The sequence below is a fragment of the Chaetodon trifascialis genome, chromosome 11 (assembly GCF_039877785.1).
Source record: "Chaetodon trifascialis isolate fChaTrf1 chromosome 11, fChaTrf1.hap1, whole genome shotgun sequence".
Lineage (NCBI taxonomy): Eukaryota > Metazoa > Chordata > Actinopteri > Chaetodontiformes > Chaetodontidae > Chaetodon > Chaetodon trifascialis.
In genome coordinates, this window is record NC_092066.1 from 21,782,379 (window position 1) to 21,801,467 (window position 19,089).

General features: G+C 42.0%; 1 protein-coding gene across 1 annotated transcript; it reads right to left on the reverse strand.

The window, feature by feature from the left end:
• Nucleotides 1-3,264: 3,264 nt before the first annotated feature.
• On the reverse strand, nt 3,265-17,103 carry cop1 (COP1 E3 ubiquitin ligase). The gene is made up of 20 exons (XM_070974951.1): nt 16,404-17,103; nt 16,215-16,274; nt 15,381-15,478; nt 14,997-15,061; nt 14,723-14,842; nt 10,823-10,891; nt 10,638-10,697; nt 10,412-10,491; nt 9,946-10,009; nt 9,605-9,719; nt 8,907-9,042; nt 8,595-8,738; nt 7,933-8,041; nt 7,766-7,847; nt 7,570-7,686; nt 5,486-5,603; nt 5,116-5,240; nt 4,852-5,012; nt 4,554-4,598; nt 3,265-4,332 (listed from the first exon to the last, which is right to left on the reverse strand). Exons 1-20 carry the CDS (start codon nt 16,760-16,762, stop codon nt 4,315-4,317), a joined length of 2,145 nt encoding a protein of 714 aa, XP_070831052.1. The 5' UTR covers nt 16,763-17,103; the 3' UTR covers nt 3,265-4,314.
• Nucleotides 17,104-19,089: the final 1,986 nt, after the last annotated feature.

Genomic DNA, 19,089 nt, shown 5'->3' on the forward strand with positions numbered 1-19,089 from the left:
GATTTTTAGTATAGTACAAATTTAAATATAATGTTGAGGTTAAAACAACAAAGCATTTGGGACCTGAGGAGACCAATTACTGTCATTTAGAGAGGGGAATGTTTTCCCATTCTTGCTTGATGTACGATTCCAGCTGTGTAGCTGTGTAATTGTGGATTAAACAATAAAGCTGCACTCAGTTTAATTTGTAGCCTGGTTATTCTCCCGCTTCCCTGGTGTGGACATTTGCAGCTTTCATCAGCTTGTATTATTGTTAACTGATATCTGACTTTTGTTCCACTGGTCGAAGTAGAACATGACACCTTAGACTTTAAGTAATTATGATGGGAATGCTCCACTATTTTCAGACACTTGATGGACCAAATAATTGACTAAAAGAAAAAAACAATGATAATGAAAGTAACTGTTAGTTGCTGCCCTGAGACGATTCCTTCCCTGCGTCATTTGTTGCCTAACTACAATGCTATTATTACTCCTTCCACATGTGATGTAAAAACCCAGCTTCCTGCCACAGTGGAAAATGTTGCTTCTTCAATGAAAAAAATCTTTGTTTTCACGGAACAATTTCAACATACACTTTTCTGTCAACATTTCTTCTTTTTATCACCCGCTATCGGTGGAAATTCTGAAATCTTCAGCTCTGTTTCTGCTGAAAGAACAGCAGCTCTCTAACTACAGCCAGATCTGACCCAGGAATCTCGTTTGTTGTTGGTGATTGAAGTTGTAAATGCATTTTTCTATGGATGCTGAATACTTCACATGGGGAAAAATTTACTGCTGTATATGACACACATGTTTAGTGCGAGTTCAGCAGGTGGAAATGAATGAACAGACACATGAGGTCATGCTGTTGCTTTACATTTGGAAGAATAGTCATTTTATTATTATTATTGAATTAATCAGCCCTGCGATCGGCTGGCGACCGGTCCAGGGTGTACCCCGCCTCTTGCCCGTTGACAGCCAAGATAGGCTCCGGCCTCCCCGTGACCCCGAAAGGGATAAGCGGCATAGAAAATGGATGGATGGAATTAATCAAAAAAACTTGGTGGCATCTCCAGAGCATACACTGGTTCTTCCTTCCAAAAATGGTCCTCATGGACCTGGTGAGGAATTTTCAGATTCTTGTCAGCCGCCTCACTGTGACAGGTGCACTTTCCCACTTACCCATCAGTGGCTGATGTCTCCTCAGATGGACCGCCGCTGGCTGCATCATGGCTGACAGCTGGTTCCTCCTCAGCTGAGCCAGTCGCTGCTTCAGCACCAGCAACTGCTAAAAAAAAAGACAATTATTGAATTGATCAGTTAATAAATCTGCGCATTCTTCCAGTCAACCAACCCTACTGACACCAAACACAGTCACTTACTACAAGCTTGGTGTGCCTCTCACCACCTAGGTGGAACATGGAGGTCAAAGACATTTCAGGAGGCTCACAAAAGGGCTGCGATCCCTCGTCTCAGTGTCCTGTCTCTCTGGATAGTACAGGATGAGAAACAAAGTTTTCTGACAATATAGTTTTCTGCTTCCTGTCTCTCAACAACAGTGCAAATAGGAATGAATGAATTATTTCCTCATGAAATGGATCACTTACTGTTAACAGCTCATCCAGAGAACCCACAGACCATTCCCATGTTTTAAACTCAAGCCAGTTTCCAGCTGCTACTCCCTTGAGCTCTACAGAAGCATTTGAAAGAGTTGTTTTGTGATTAGGAGAAAAAATAATATGAACAGCTCTGGGAAAATCAGAACAAGGTTAACATACCTTCAGCTACCACCACCTTGAACAACTCCTTGATGTAGCTGTCAGCAAAGAGGATTCTTCCCCATCTGGAGAAAGAATAAAGCATCACATCAGCTGACATCCTACATCATGTCACTGGGTGGGTGCCTGCAGCGCAGGCTAATCTAGATATATTGGGTTACTTAGCTCTGACAGACAGCATCCCCCAAATAGGGGTTTATTGAGGTTGCACAAGGCAAGAACATAGCCAAGACTCCACAGATCTATTGCCTACCTATCACCTGAAACTACCTGGAACCCAGAGGCTGAAGGGTCATACCAGGTCATGAAGCACATGTCAAAATCTATAAGTTTGACTCTGAACTGCTGGTCCTTATGGTTTACCAGCATGATAGTATCAGACTTCAGGTCAGAGTGAACAAAACCATTTCCTTTCAGTACGTCAAAGGCAACTTTATCGAGGCGTCCTTCGCCGATGAAGTCCTGGAGGAGCGACCTGTGCTGCTGCTCAGCACGTCGCTATTTTTCACCTCATCTGACTCATCTGATTAGAAACAGAGAAAAGGAAGAGGACGTGTGAAGGTCACAACATGGAGTCAGCGGTGGTCTTTCAGTCAACATGCACAGACAGAGCTGAAGCGTTGATTGTTCCCATGTGAATCAGTGTTTGGCCATCAGTCTGAGACTACATGAAATGCAGAATACGGTGTCACGAGTGATATTCCCAAAGATTGAAGTAGTATTATACTGGTTGTACTATCCATTCCATTTCTGTGTGTACATATATACAAACTGTATGCTCTAAAAACATGTTTCTTTATCATTTTTCCACAAAATGTTCAAGTTTTGACTTAATTCAGTGTAAACAGCTCTGCTCTAAATGATGAACATATCATCCTGACTACCTCAGAGCTGGAAAAAGGACTTTTAAAGAAATAATTAAATGTTATAGCTCATATATACAGTATATAGCAAATACATTATTTACTGGTACTTAACAATCTTGAGGTCTTTGATGACGAACAAACTAATGCATCATTAATCAATGAACAAAAACATGTGTTGGGAAACGATCATAAACACATCCACAGGCAAACGCAGGTCTGCAAGCAAACACGCCACCTCTCCTTGCTAATTCAGAGCCTTGACTGTCATTCTTGCATAAAGTCTCCCTGTTGAGACCACTAATCCTTTGTTTTCACAAACATCACAGAAGACTGCAAGAAATTTCCTGAGTACCAGAGGCACAATGGAAGTATCTTGCAGTAACAAGTTTCACACATGAAGTGAACAGCCCCGGGGTTAAGATGACATTTAATGGCTCTCTGGTGTTTCAGTTAATATGTCCGTGTTCTGGGAAAGTGAAGATTTAACAGATTACCATTTCACACAAGGCTCAAACGCCCCATATGAGACCTATTAGCAACAGTAAACACATTACTCAGTCACACAAGTTCAGTCAAGAGAATCATTGAAATGCCAAGAATATCCAATAAAAATACGACCAAACATGACAGAATTGTTTCGAAATAATTTATTCAGTTATACAAATACAAAACACCTCTCTCACTCAGTTATCATAAAATATTTAGGTCTTGGCGGTGTTTACCAAATCCTCTGGATGTCAATGACATGGATCACTCCTCCACAGCTGTTACAATGCAGCTCAGTTCAGACGTCTGAACCTACAGTATGTAAAGAGCGATTCCGCTGCTACTTTAAAAGAACTAAATCTGATTCTGTGAGGTTCTCATTTTTCAACAGACAGCTCACACACATGGAAAAATAATCCAGTTCCATGGAGCATTGCAGATCAATGCCTTAAATTACACGAGTTTCACTGTGATTACAGACAAACATGTCAAATCTCATTTTGTTCCGACAGTAACAGAAAGATCCGGGGGGGGGGGGGGTTCCTCGATTTCGGCACACTACCTCACATTCTTAAGCCAGGAAAGGAGCTGACGATACGATTGACAGGATGAAATTCAAGTCATATTTATTCAAACTGGCTTCTCTCCACCTGAAAAAACAAAAACACAAAAACTACACATAGAGGGGGAAAATAGTGACAAACAATGAAGGGGGGCATGAAGAGCTCGTTTTTGCATGTTGCTTTGTCTTGTGCTTTGGCCTTTAAAAGGGAGAATGCATCACACTAGTAGCATTTGGCTGGATGTACCCTTGAGAGCAACAGCTTAATTAAAAAGAAAGGTACAAGTGTTGATTTGACCTAAAACCATAAAGAGGTGTTCTACTGTAGCCAATATAACTTCACTGAAAAGAAAGAAAAATGCTTTCTGAAGTCTCTTGTTCCATTTGTGCCCAAGCTAGGTCCTCGGTTTGCCGCAGTAAAACCGCAGCACATCTTCTCCTGCTATACTGATGCGCTGCTCCAAAGTCTTTACTGTAGCTCATTAAAATCAGACACCTTCAGTTCAGCTCAGCTCTCCATGTGTTGTCGGGCGTCCTCGTTCAGCAGGCAGCCTGGGCTCTCCCTGCGTCACACTCATCCTCCACCGGACAAAGAGAGGCTGACGGTGGTTCTATCGCACGCTGAAGATGTGGTGGGCCTTCAGACGAGCTCAAGCACCTGCGTGGAGAGGAAACAGAGCCGTGAGGTCACCTGCAGCTCGCCGCCACTGTCCAAGACTTACAGTAACAACATGAGCACAGTCACTGCTTTGATAGCCGACCAATCCAGCCGTCTCGTCAAAATATTTACTCGTGCTGTCGAGGCATGACACCTTGATGGAAGTCGCAGCTGCCCCGGAGTTATGAGCATGTTTCACAGAAAAATTTCAGAACACAAACCTTGATCGTTCCTTGACTGTTTGCAGCAATCAGGACATTGGACTCCTGGAAAACAAAGCATCTTTATTAAAACATAACACAGTGTCAGTTACAGGACAACATTACAACCTGTTTCAACATGTGACATGAAAATAGACTCCTGACAACTGAGAACTGTTTGATTCCTTTAGCGGAAGCAGGCGAGGTGAACGTGATGGTTGTGCTCGTTTTAATGGCTCAAACTGTGAGATCTTCCTTCTACTGCAGCATATGTAAACTGAATAACAACACTGGGGGCATAATGATGTGGTGAACTCACTCCATCAGGCAGGGCTCTCCAGCAGACGGCGCTGACAAACTCGTTGGTGTCGTCCTCCTTCTTGTCCTTGTCCAGGACGCTCTTCACTGTGTCAAACTTGAATGTTAACAGTGTCTTGGAAAGTCCTTTGTAGTACAGGTACAAGGAGTTATTTTCACTGCCTGTATGAGAGCACAAACACACGCGAAAGGTGAATTTTTCCATGGGTGTGTGTACAGTTGCTGTTATTACTTGTCAGAACAGGCTTCTTTTCACGATCCTCACCACAGGCAACATAGTCCCCGTTGGAAGCCAGGCCTACAAAGTTCTTCTCGTTGATGTGACCTTTGAAGGAGCGCAGGCAGTGAGGTTTGTTGACGTTCCACAGCTTCAGCTGGCTGTCTGTTGAACTGCCAGTTAAAGGATGGAAATGCATAACGAGTCAAAAACTTGCTAAAATCGCTTATCAGTGGCAGAACATTATCAACTTGTCAACACTGCCTGTGTAAAGGAGTTGGTGCAGGGGGATAATACAAGTGCACAGTATGTGACAGATGGTGTAACGCTGTCTTTGCAGGAATAAACACAGTAGTCATAACAGTCTTTTTTTTCCTTTTTTTTTTTACATAGTAAAAACAACGCTCAGCTGACTTACGCAGAAACAATTTCCTCTCCGTTGACAAACTTGGCGTAGGACACTGCCTTCCTGTGACCTTTGAACACCATGATTGGCTGCTTAGTGTTGCGTAGATCGTAGTAGTGGACGCAGTGGTCTGCATGGAAGATAAAAAAAAAGGTATGCGATCAGGTGGTGACGCATGAGAGAACGCTCCAGAGGGGCTGCTGATATGCAGTGCCGCTCAGCGAGGTGTCCTTCATACGTGGAAACAGCTCTCAGTGTGAGACATATCCAGTAACCTCCGCGGCAGGCAGCCACGGTGAGACGATGGTGCAATGTCTTTGTTGACATTTGCTAAAATGTGTTTCTTGCACTCCATCAGGTCTGGTTTTGAATAAACGGCACCCTCTGCCTGCTGGCTTTTCTTCCAGTGTCCTAGCTTTATTCCAGACAGCAAAGCAACAATTTCAAGGTCAAGGAGGGGATTCGTTTTCCAGGCTTAGTGTACTTAGACCGTGGAGACACGGGGAATGGTGTGAATAAGCCAGGGCAATTCACTGCTGGATAGCAGACTTTCTGAGCTGCTCTAGGTGAAGGACTGTTTCTGCGAACAAGAGAATACGTCTAACTCTTATTTCTCTGGGGTTTGCTGTTAACATAAACTTGTCTCTGCTGCTATTACTCAAACTGCTGTCATGTCACCAGTAATTCTGCCTCCATATGCTCTCTATTTTACATTCTGTTCTTATTTTTATTTTTATACACTTCTATTATTTATTTCACGCGTCATTGTGCTGCTGCAACAACACAACGTCTGGACCACCGGAGTCTGTGCGACCACAGAAGAAATGTGGAAGTCTACAAGGAAAAAGTGCAGCGCTGTGTGTGCACCCTGTCAGACTGCAATAATAACAATACATCACACTGAGGGAAAAACAAGCTTCTTTGCCTGCCATTTTGAAGAGAGATAAATTCTTATCTCTTTTTTCCAACACTCACAGCCTAAAACTAGTGCTGTCAAAAATATCGCGTTGTTAACGTGTTGACGAAAATCAATTTTAACGGCGTCATTTTTTTAAAATCGTACGATTAACATTCTTTGTGACCTAGTGAACTCGTAGTTTTTTATAAGCTGTGGCCACTGCTAGTAACGTAAGAAAAACTACAGGATCAGGTTATAAACCGGAAACAAAACAATAGGTACGCCCCACGCACGTGTTTGGTCTTGCCTGCCTGTTAGCTGTAAAAGAGTAGGCGAGCGGTTTGTGTGGATGTCAAGCGCAAAATGCCGAAATGGATGCGAACAAGATTCTGAATGGAAAGTTTAGTTTCAAAAAGTTGCCAGATGAGTCGACTGACAAGACCAAAGTTATCTGTGTGTATCGTCAGTGTGAACTGAGTTATCACTGTAGCACTGAAATAGCAGTTGATGGCCAAACACACGGCGAATTCTCCGCTGCCTCCGTGTCAAAACCAGGCAACAATGGATGGCTTTCGACAGAGGCATATGGATACCACAACTAAGAACAAGCTTACTGCAGCCATAGCCAAGTAATGCTCATTCTTTCTGGAGAGAAATAAGAGGCTGCGTTGATGAGCCTCTGGTGAATAAACAGAAGAGCATCACAGTCTGACTGCTTGTATGTTCAGAGGAAACTTAAGAAAGTTTAAGCCATGGTTTAACTGCACTATAGCCTGAGTCCTAGTTTACAATGATGTGCACTTTGTAACTTTATTTTGTATCATCCTGTTTTAATCCCTTAGAAAGGGTTGTTAAAGGGGCTTTTTGTAACCAAGTATTTTTTTTTTTGTCATCTGTTAATTGACAGTGTTAAATTGTGAGATTTGATTCATTCAAATGTGAATGACTGCTCAAAGTGAGAATGTCAGTGTGAAATATAACACTACACGTCGTTTTCAATAAAAAACATTTGCACAAAGCAAGTCTATCCCCTTTTCCATGTTGATAACAGTATTAAAATGATAATTAATGGGACATTTAGAATAAATACAAATTTGCGATTAATCACTATGACATTAACTATGACATTCATGAGATTAATCGCGATTAAATATTTTAATCGACTGACAGCACTACCTAAAACCAATCCTGATCTCACCTGCGCAGCCGAAGGCCAGATGATACCTGGAGGTCGGACTGAATTTAACACAGCAGACGTTGGCCTTGGCCTCGATGCTGGCCACGGAGTTGTCAAGATTGGTTGACCACAGCTTCACTGAAACACAAAAACAGAGTGAACGTTTCACTCAGGGTAAACACGGGGAAAGGGAGAAGACGATTTAGGTCTGAGTTACCTTTAGCATCATCAGAGCCGGAGGCTAACAGCTTGGGGTCCATCAGATTGAAGTCAACACTCCAGCACCTCTTTTCATGCTCCTGAAAAGAACGCAGAAGGAATGTTAAAAAGGCGTCCTGCTAAACTTCACTGAAACTGCAACGCTTTCAGACTGAAGTACCATACCTGGTAGACTTTGGACCTCTGGCCGGTGAATCCATCCCACAGGATGACGGTACCCTCATAGTCACTGCTGGCCAGAAGGTTCTTGTGATAGCTGCTCCAGCTGATACAGCTGCAGCGAACAAGATTATGATCACTTTCACTTTGAGACTCAAGTTCACAGTCGCTCACATGAATCAGTGCTTCGTTCACTGTGTCTTCTGACTCAAATCGATGCCACTCAACAAGCACCACATGAAGCATGATCTATACACATAAAAATGATACTGTGCTACAGATTAAAGTAGTTATAATGTGCTCCATCCCCCCAGCTGTAACATTAAAATACTGCTATGTGCTGAAAAAAAAATCAGTAATATTTCAATAATCTGATCTCGTAATATAACTATCTGAGAAGAACCATCATGCTCAACAAGTACTTTAAGTACATTTTGTTGTCAATACATTTGTACTCGTTCTTCAGTGTCAAGTTGAATCTTGAATGTTGGACTTCTTGTATTTTTACAGAGCAATATTGGAATTCTGACTTCAGTAAAAGTACTTCTTCCACCACAGTGGTAGGGGTTTATTGGATGTGTGGGTCACATGGGTTACAATGACACCAGAACCATTGTGGGATGTGAAAGATGTCTGCATGTCCCTGCTCCGCTCCTCATTTCCCCTACCTGATTTTGGAATTGCAGGTCATCTCATTAACAGGGTAGTGGATGTCCACCGCATCCTGGATCACTGTGCCGTACTCGAACACCTTGATCTTCTTGGTCACACCGGCGATGGCAAAGTAGTCACAGTCACGGTCAAACTCAATACTGAAACACAGGAGAGAATAGTTAGAGGGCTGATAATAATAATAATATATACATACACAAACACAAATATCTAGACAAAATGTTCACAATCACACACTGATCCTTCACAGATCAATGCCACAAAGTGTAAAAGAGCAATACAGAAGTTGAATCTTTTCCTCTCTGTACCTGGAGACAATACTGGAGCCATTGTAAAGGTCACTGGCGTACGAGAGGGTGGCGAGCGGTCGCACGGAGTTGTAGCGGGTAAACTTAGACAGACACTCCATAAAATCATCCAGCTGATTCAGGTTCCTGCCTTCATCTGAACACAGCAAATACACACTGTCAAAATACTGTTCACCGGGAGCAACTGGGGACATGAACTATACACTGTGTGTTATGGACAAAGAGGGAAAATATCACCACACTAAAGCTGCAGGAGCTTCATGTCACATTTTCACAGCGATACATTTTGATCACATTAATAGAAAGACCACAAACAAAGAGCATTTTGTCTTGTGTGCCACCATGTCGGCTTTCTCTGGAAACCTGCTGGCTCTGCCGGGCAGCACCAAGTCAAATGATGCTGTAATTCCTCCAGCTACAAGCTGAGACTTTTCATCAGAAACACTCACTCTAACAGCAAGCAGTGAAATTTGTGGTGACTGTGGTCTTCATTTTAAGAAACAGTACCTTTAGCAATAACAGTGGTGTGAGACAGACACTGCCACCCATCCATCCTCTGAATGAAAATCCAGTTCTGAGAACTGAAGCCTTATGAATGCTCTTCCTTCATGCAACTGGAGTCCACTTTCTCCAATGATGCACAGAATCAACACAACAGACACTTATCACACTGCCACCATTCTCTGCAGGATTAATACCTGTGATGCGTGACATTTTGTTGGAGAAGTAACACTGCTCCAGATCCTCGAAATGAGCCGTCAGCCTCTTCCTCCTTGATGCAAGTGTGCTGTTGTACCAGGTCTGCCTTTTGCCCTGGCAAAGCAATTCCAAGTGTTTAAAAGCACAGCAGTCATTCTGACATTCTGTTAAAACACATTTCAAATATACTGAAAATGTGCATGATTTTGCCCTGCATTCATATTAGAAACAACTATAATAAGTGTACAAGATTACAAGCCCATGAAAATCCAACAATATAATGAAGATAACAGATGTGACTCTTGAAAAGCCAACCAGCATGCGAGTTTCTCTGACTAACCTGGGTGGTTCCACCAAATCCTGGAGGCTGGCTGTAGTCTGGTGGGTCGATAATACTACTGCAGCTACTCAACAAACAAACAAGCAAGCAAACGGAAAACACACAAACAGATATATGAGGCACACGGTACAGTAACACAGGAGCCCATAACATTTTTACTGTATGTGTGCGCTTTGCTATTAGCTAGCGTAAAAATCGAGTACAACCCTGATTCCAAACTGAATTTGGACATTGTGTGAAAGGAAAATAAAAACAAAATGTTTATCAGCAATGGTTTTACACAACACCCTGCTTTTTGGAATCAGGGTTGTAGTTATTAGAAAGCAAAACATCAGTGACAGTCATCTGTGCTGAGAATGAGTCTCTACTTCAGTAAACGGTGTGTGGTTATTTGTTTTGTGATGATGATGGCCTCATTTGCTGTAAATATATACATAACTGGGTAGATCACAGAGGTCAGCTGTACCTGGGTGCTGGCGAGGGAGCCTCAACATTCGGGACCGTACACTCTGCCTCCATAATCGGAGAGTACAGCCCGCTCATTTCCTGGAAAATGACACAGAAACAACGTGTTTGTCTATTTCAAGCTTGCGATGATGACTGCCGTTTCAAAATAAAATCTGATTTCATAATCCTGTGTACTGCTGCTCGAGAACATGCTGTGAACGAGCGTTCGGTCTCTGTGACTTTACCTCAACGCGCTTTATGTCCTCTTCAAGAAAGTTGAGCTCTTTCTGCAGCTGCTCCAGTTGCTGTTGACCGAGCCAGGAACGACATAATTTCTTATATTTGAGATATTCTTAAAACAATCCATTTTTGTGTTGTCCAATACACAAACACGTCATATTTTGACTCATTCTTGGAAACTGCACGGTACCTCTCTCTTGTTTCTCCTTGCTTCTTTAAAGAACTCCATGAGGATCTGTCTCTGAGCTGCTTGGGATTCCTAGTGGACAGACAGACAGACATCACACATAATCTCACATAACTGCACGTGAAGCTTTGTTCATTCTCCAAAGAGACAATGAGATCACATAAAAAGCATTTTTAGTCGCCGGTGGCAAAAACATGTTGAACACTAAAACATGAACTTTTATTTTCCTTGAGTAAAATTATGTAAGAAAAGTCATTTCAAAGGTCATGATTTATCATCTCACATTTTAAAATGTGAACATCTAACAGCCATTCAACAGTGAATCGTTATTTTGTGTTTGAAATCTAACAGCCACTCATATTTTAGCAGCATTCGGCTGGAGACTGGCTAATTTCCCACCCTGCCCAAAAGGTGAGCAGTGTACTGGTTCCATCACTGTCACTGGTGTCACGTTCTGCCACGAGACAGACTTTGCAATATTGGATTTGACATCAGCACGTTAAACAGATAATGTGGCTTGTAACATCTCTCGTAGACCCTCAGACCGGTTCAGTGTTGGTGGATTTCATACTGAGGGACAGTCAAGAGAAACTGTGTGAACGTTGAGCCTCATTTGAAGGAAATTAAATAACCAGAGGAGCAGGTTGGATGTGGGAAAATGTCCTTTCCTTAGATTTGTTTTTCCTCGTCAGCTTCATTGGTTTTTGTAAATATTTGCTTATTCTGAATTTGATGCAGCAACGCGTTTCAGACAAGTTGGGACAGGAGCAACAAAAGACTGGGAAATATGTGGAATGCTCAAATAGCCCAACAGAGTTTAACAACAATGTTTCTCAATGCACAATTGCAAGGAATTTATGGATTTCACCATTTACAAGCCATAATAACATTAAAACATTCAGAGAATCCAGAGAAACCTCTGCACATAAGAGGCAAGGCCGAAAACCAACATCGACTGCCCGTGACCTTCGATCCCTCAGGCAGCACTGCATTAAAAACCAACATGATTGTATAAAGGATATTACAACAGACACTTTGGAAAAGCATTGTGTGGAAACACAGTTCATCGCTGCATCTGCAAATCAAAGCTGAGTCTCTATAATGTGAGGCGAAAGCCGGGTAAACAACATCCAGAAAGGCAACTTCTTCGGGCCTGAGCTTGAGATGTGACATCCTCGTGAGATGGACTGAAGCAAAGTGGATAAGTGTGCTGTGGTCTGACGGGTCCGTATTTCTGATTGTTCATGGAAATCATGGACACTGTGTCCTCTGGGCTAAAGGCTAAAACTGTAGCACTCTTTCCATCCCTGGTATTTCCACTCAAACTAAAATGCTGCTGTGAAGTAAAGAATTATGAAAATGAAGCACAGATTATTAGGAGCAAGCATGTTATTCAATTCAACTACAGGAAACAATCCCAAACCCAGGAGTTTATGGGTGCTGGCAGACAATATTTGACAACTGCGGCTAGAAGTTTCTCATGCTTTGAATGTCTAGCATAACAAAATGAACCGAGAGCAGGAAGTCAAGTCATATTTTAGACTGATGCTCTTATTTGGCAATTTCTTTATGCGGTCTAAACTAATATAAACACCAGAGAAGGTGGGCTGCATCCACTGCAGATATTTCCATCAAGGATCATGCCTTCAGGCTTTGATGAAATTCCACCAATAAAATTCAAAACGCAGAATATGAACCCGTTGTCACTCACAGATTGATTGACAAGTTGTCTACCAATAACCAAGTCTAGACAACTAAGCTGTTTTGTAACATCAGTAATGAAAAGTGCCCAGAGGCAAATGAGTTGGCTCAAACAGAACACACATCAACGAAAATGTGGCCTAAGAAAAAAAATAAAAGCAGCCACTGCCTGAGAAATCACCACATTCACAAAAAGGAAATATGAGAGGAATGAAGAGGAGTGGCAATTTAGTAGCAGCAGATGGCACAGATCATAAATCTGACCTGGTTCCTTCGCTTTCAGAAAAATGAGAATATAAAACCTGGCTGCTTTCGGAAGTGGCTATGAGACAGCTGATTAAACATCTACTGTCAATTTAGAAATGTCTGATTGTCCCATTCCAGACCCTGAGCTGAGAAGCAAAAGCGACATCTGTTTTTAAAAAGACTGTCTGACAGCACAGCTGCAGACTGAGTACGAACAGGAGGGACAGTCGGTTTTAAGATGCTGCTGAACTGTCCCTAATACATCAATTCATCAGGACTGTCTACGCAGAGTGTATGAGCTATTTTAATGGAGTGTGAAAGAGGCAGATCTGGGGGAGACCTGACGACACATCATCAGCTAGCTGCAGCCCTGACAGCAGAGTCTGTCAACTGAATGAACGGTGGTGAACTTGAAGCAGTTACTATTATACGCTTGAAACATGACAGAATTAAAAGTGTCTTTGCTGGATGTCATTAGTCAGCTGATATTGTATTTCATTTTAGGCACGACATCCCCTCCCCTTTTTCACCAGTTACTATTCCATGGATCATTATACTGTGACATGGACACTGTAAAGTAAATTAGCCTGACCCGAGAAACAAGTTAACAGCAGAAATAGGGAGGACTTTTGAAGCGGCAAGCGTGAAGAGAGATGACAGGATAGTGCTGCTGAAAGACTTGATGAACAACTATGGGGGAGGAAAGGGTCGGTAAAATGTGTCTACAGGCTAATGTGTCCTTCAAGACTTATCATGAACATACCCAAAGAAAAAAGAGTTGTGGAGAACCTGCACCAGGTGAGACAAGGAGCTTTGAACTTGACTGTTTTGCAATTTCTTGTTACTTATCGACAGACAAACACACACTTGCCAATAAATGAACAATAAGCTATCAGTTATGGGTCTACCTTGAGTGTGTGTTTATAAGGCATTCAGACCGAGAGATGCATGTGTGTGTGAGTGTGTGAAAGGGAGAGAAATAAAGATAAGCATGTGTTACACAGAGAAAGCTGGAGGTGTTGCTCTTTGGTATTCAGTCTCAACAATGTGAACAATGCATTGCTCCTTACTGATCTTGTAGAGAGTGTTTGCTATTCAAAAGCAGACAGTCAGTGAAATTTCTCCTAACAATAGAGGAAACTCCATTTTAAAACTGGTCCCATGCCTGCTGTGCTGATATGACACAACATAAGTCAACAGCACAGCTTGCGGCTCCTGCTTCTCTTTTTCTACGACTTGTTTCCATGTCACATGGATTGACAAAAACAAGAAAAAAGGGGACGTTCCAGCCTACACTGACAGAGTGGTGTGCACCAAGTTTTCCTGCACTAACCCACTTAGCGTCTCTGTGATTCAGGGAACACACATAGACTCTGCAGCAAGGACTACATCAACCATGAATGTATGATATTATTCATACAATGCAACAACTCTTGACTCTTTCAACGCTGCCTGAAGCATCTTCTTGCAGAAAAATGGGTACAACATGCATAATATGGTACAACTGATGGAAGAGGTAATTCCCATCAGACTGCTACAGCTCTCTGGTGCATGTCACACCAGAGAGCTGTCTACTGCAGGCAAAAAAATACCTTCGGAAATGAAGTTTAAGACTTCTTCATAGAACTGAATTTAATGCTTTCCAAGACTTTTCAAGACCCACAGATACCTTGGGTACACTATTTGGCCCACTCTTCAGTATGTCCTACAGCATTAATCTGTCTCAATCATGTGGTCACTTCATTAAAGTCCTATTATTGTTAAACTATCATGCATAGTTAACCCCCAATCAACCTGTGTGAATCATGTATTTTCTAAGAGACCCTGTAACTTCCTTCTCTAACATGGACTCAGGTTATGAGTCATCTGTGACTTTTCACCATGGAATATTGTCCCGCTCTATGTGAATCTAAGCACAGAAGAATGTGAAATGTGTGTGTGACCACTCTTACTTACCGCCTCCAGCTGCTTCTTCTTCTGGACCAGCAGCTCAAGCATCAGATTGACATTTGCCAGGTCCAAGTTCTCCTGGTCAGGACTCAGCACGTCCTGGAACACCTGCCACCGAGACCCGTTCTGGGGGTCAGAGACACAGATCAGTTGCGAGTGCGGTGACTGGGCAGATTATGACACGGGTACCAGACTTTGAACGAAAAGGAGCGTGTACAGACTTTAACATTCAAGGGAAGAGAGGAGCAAAGGAGTTGCAGTGTATAGGTGTCGTACTTACAGGATGATCTAATTTTAGTCTCTTCTCCTCTGACCTTTGTTTCTGTTTAAGGATCAGTTCATTTACTGGTGGGAGAAATGAGAAAGGTAGAAATGTCACATAAGTATAAGACAGAAAAACAACCAGGGCGCAACTTAAACAGTAAAGTAACGATGCTTTGAGTGAGCCTGTTGTGTTGTGGTAATTACAATAGAGACGGCAATGATATCATTAGCAGTTTCATTACCATGATGGCATTATCATGTAGTTTTAAAGCACTTTCTGTGGTACTTTCAGTGGAGTCTGCCCTGTTCAGGATGTGAAGACTCAAACTCTCCCAGAAGCAACATATGCATGTGAACTTTAACCATAAACAAACCTCAAACGTCTATCTAAAATACCTACCAAGAAAGTTTGGGTACAGCTGATCCACATTATCAACAATATAGTTACACTTTGGACATCTGTTGCTGTCCTCCAGACTCTGGCGGATACACTTGAAACTGCAGGAGGGAGAGAAAAAACTGAATACTGTGGAAATAGCTGAAACAGCACAAGGACATGAGAACAAAAGAACACTGTTACAGTGTGAGTTACTAGTAATTAAGTTAAGCCATGTCTAAGTGTGCTGAAATGCCTGTGCATCACCAAGCACAGACAAGTTTGACTTCTCTGCTCTCATGTTGCATTTGTGTAAAGTTTTATGCTTTTGTTTCAATTATTTCTGTGTGTGTGTGTGTGTGTGTGTGTGTGTGTGTGTATACAACCTTCCTGTTCCTCTCCACTGACATGCACGCACGCGCACACGCACGCACGCACACGCACGCACGCACACACACACACACACACACACACACACACACACAGAGTCTGATCTGTGTTTATCGGTGATGCATAGACTGTTTTTTGTTTATTAAATCAACATTTTTTGTTTTTATTTTGCATAGTGTTAAAGGTTTGTTTAGGAGGTGGGTAAAGTGCTGGACACGTGGAGGAGACAGCTGTGTCTTCAGCTGTCCCTACCTGTAAGCATCACTGATACACAAAATGAGTTAAGTCTTTGACAACTAGCAGAAATCTCTGGCAGTCCTGTCTATGAGAGCTCATTTTATTAGCACTTTGGCCTGCTAGGCTTTTAAACAGCTCCTAAACGGGCGTGTCATTGACCTTAAACGAACTTCAGATCATTTGGTGTGAAACATTTAGCCCACAGCCTCGAGCTTCCAGGTCAACACTTACCAAAAACTGTGGCCACACTTCGTCATGTGCGCCTCTTCAATCATTTCGAAGCAAATGGGACTGGAAAAGTGGACAAAAGCAGTATTAAGTGCATATGAAAAATCAACTTTCAAACTTTTTAACACTCGCAGAAAGCTTTTAATGCCCTGTAGCTACAATCCACAGAACAAAACTCTAGAGAAAACCTACCAGACAAAATCGTTGCTTTTATCTTCGTATGAATTCAAGAGGCCGTTGTAAAGGGGTGTTTGATGGAGGGATCGCTTTCTGCTGCCCGAGGACGCAGAGGGTCTGCTCAGAGAAGTAAACCCGCTCCGGGACGACGGCACGGCGGCCAAAGTTGGCACCGACAAGGCGCCCTCACCGGCTGCTGCCAAGGTCCGGGAGGGCACAACATTTCCAGAATTGTTACCATTAACATTACTTGTGACGGCGTTGCTCCCACCGCCGCCGTTTGTGTTCCCAGTGCCCCCCGTGCTGCTGCTACTTGTGCCGGGCACTGAACTCGCCCCACCAGCGCTTTGCTGTGGCCGGTTGGTTGACATCATGCAAGGCCGACTAGAAACTCCCCAAAATCCGCTGCGTTGCTGTTCAAAGCATCCGGACAGTGCGGCTATTTGGCTACTTTAGCAGATTGGCTAGCTAGCTGACTTGCCTGTGTGCTAGCATCCTGGGAGAAAGCCACAGTGGCCAAACATCCAGCGTATTTAAACTTGTCCGTTGGTATCTGCCTCACTTTTGTCACTGATGGCGTGTTAAAAAATCACTGTAACACAAAGGGCAAAAAGACATGGACACTGAAACGGACAATAAAACAAACAGAACTGCGTTGTCCAGGAGATTAGCCGGCTAGCTACTGTTAGCTACAGAGAGGAATCGCTTGAGTTTCCTCGATTACCCAGATACCCAGTGTGCGCCCAGTTTTCAAATACCGCCCCCTGGCGAGAAGGAGTTCAGCTGCCTGATGAAACATTCCTACTTCTCACCACCACAGCTGTTGGGTTGCTTTTATTATGTGATTATTAGTCACCAGAACAATTTTGAGGCCACATTCGTCATTCAACTAAATCAGAAAAGATACAGTCCTTCACCCAGAGACCAAAAAAAAAAAAGAATATATAACTCTTTGTCACTGTATGCAATCTGATAGAACAGTGCTGTGAATACTACTTTTGTGAAACAGAATTTGGATCATATTTTTGCAGCTCTATGGCAACTTGTAAACCTATCGTTTGTGCATGGTATTTTTTTTACTGGATTCCATTATACTGTACTGTCAACTTGTGTTTTTTGTTACTTTTTTGCTACTTTTTTAAACAAGTCTTGTATACATTCTGTGTTTGTCTGTATGTTTAACTGCTACTGCAACAAAATAATTTCCCAAATTGAATCAATAAGGAAGCATTCTAAAGTCTAAAATCTTATGGAACTGAACTGGAAAATGAAATCGTGAGCAGGGGAGTTCATTCTTGACTTTGGAAACAGTGCGTGTAATAAAATTATCTCACTTTGAATGTGCACTTACTAGCTTTTTGCAAACTTACAAACAACATACAAACATGTAAAATACAACAAAACTTTTCAAGTAGGGAAGCATATGCTGAAGGCAATTTAAATTCCATGTTTTTATTTTTCTGTTCAGAATATAAATGTTTTAAAACAAATTTTATATCCATGTTCATTTTTTTCATATTTGGGCATGTGAATGCTAAATTATTCCTCCTCTCATCACACTGAAATTCTCAGTTGAAACTTGGGATAAACAACAGTGCTAACAAACTTTAATAAAACTCATACTTCTGTGGAACGTGATCAAAATGTTACATTATATGTTGCAAATAGTATCTGAATAATAATAATAATAAGAGTAAAAATAAGAAGTCAGCCTCAGAAAATTATGGCAACACTATGATTATCCTTCAGAGGGTCACATGTAGACGCTGACACACAGGTCCCTTGTGGAATATTCTAGAAATATTCTAATAATTTCAGTCTATCATAGAAATCCAGTGTCTCCTCATGTTTGTCATTTTTTTTTTCACATGATATTGCCTTTACATCAAAAACAAGCAGGTAGGTCGCATCCATTAAGAGCAGCCAGGGACCGGGCCAAGAAAAACAGTGTCCTGTCATTCAAGCATCCACCTGCAGCTTTGCAAATAAAACCTGAGGAGCACTAATGTATTCACGCTCACAGTTTATCCAGCCTGCTACTTGCTTTTCCATTTTTACCTCCGCATGGGCAAATAAGGGGTCCTCCATGTAGTCACGCACATCGTGGATTTTCCTGTGTTTTTGTTTGCGGAAGAATTTTATATGTATCATTATGGAGCTCAGTTAGGATGTGTAATAAGGTTTTCAGCAGGGGGAAAATTACTGGATACATCAAAGAGTAAATTAATTTCCTTGACAGGACCACCGTGTACAGTAAAATATCTTTCCCTGTCAATCATGCTGGGTTCGGTTTAGTGTGTGGCTCTGAAGTATGTATGGAAAGTCAGTGAGCTAATATAGGAATACTCAACATTTCTGCAATTTTCAGTCTAATTTCATTAAACACACAGAAATATGCCACAATATAAATCAGATAAATATTTATTAAAGGTACAAATTGGTATTTTTTTTTTTTTTTTTTACATTTTGACACAGCCCAGTCCATGTCTTTAAATTGGACTTCTGGGCTCTGCAGAGATAACATACAGTGCAACTTGACAGGACAGACTGGACACAAACGAAGGATAATAAAAAGGATTAAAAGGTGTGCAACTTGCATGTAACATCAGACACAAATAACAGTTTTAGCTTCTAACTGGAACACGCTGAATACTCCACACAGGCAGCAATGGACTCTGAATGAGAACCTTTGAGTCGGACA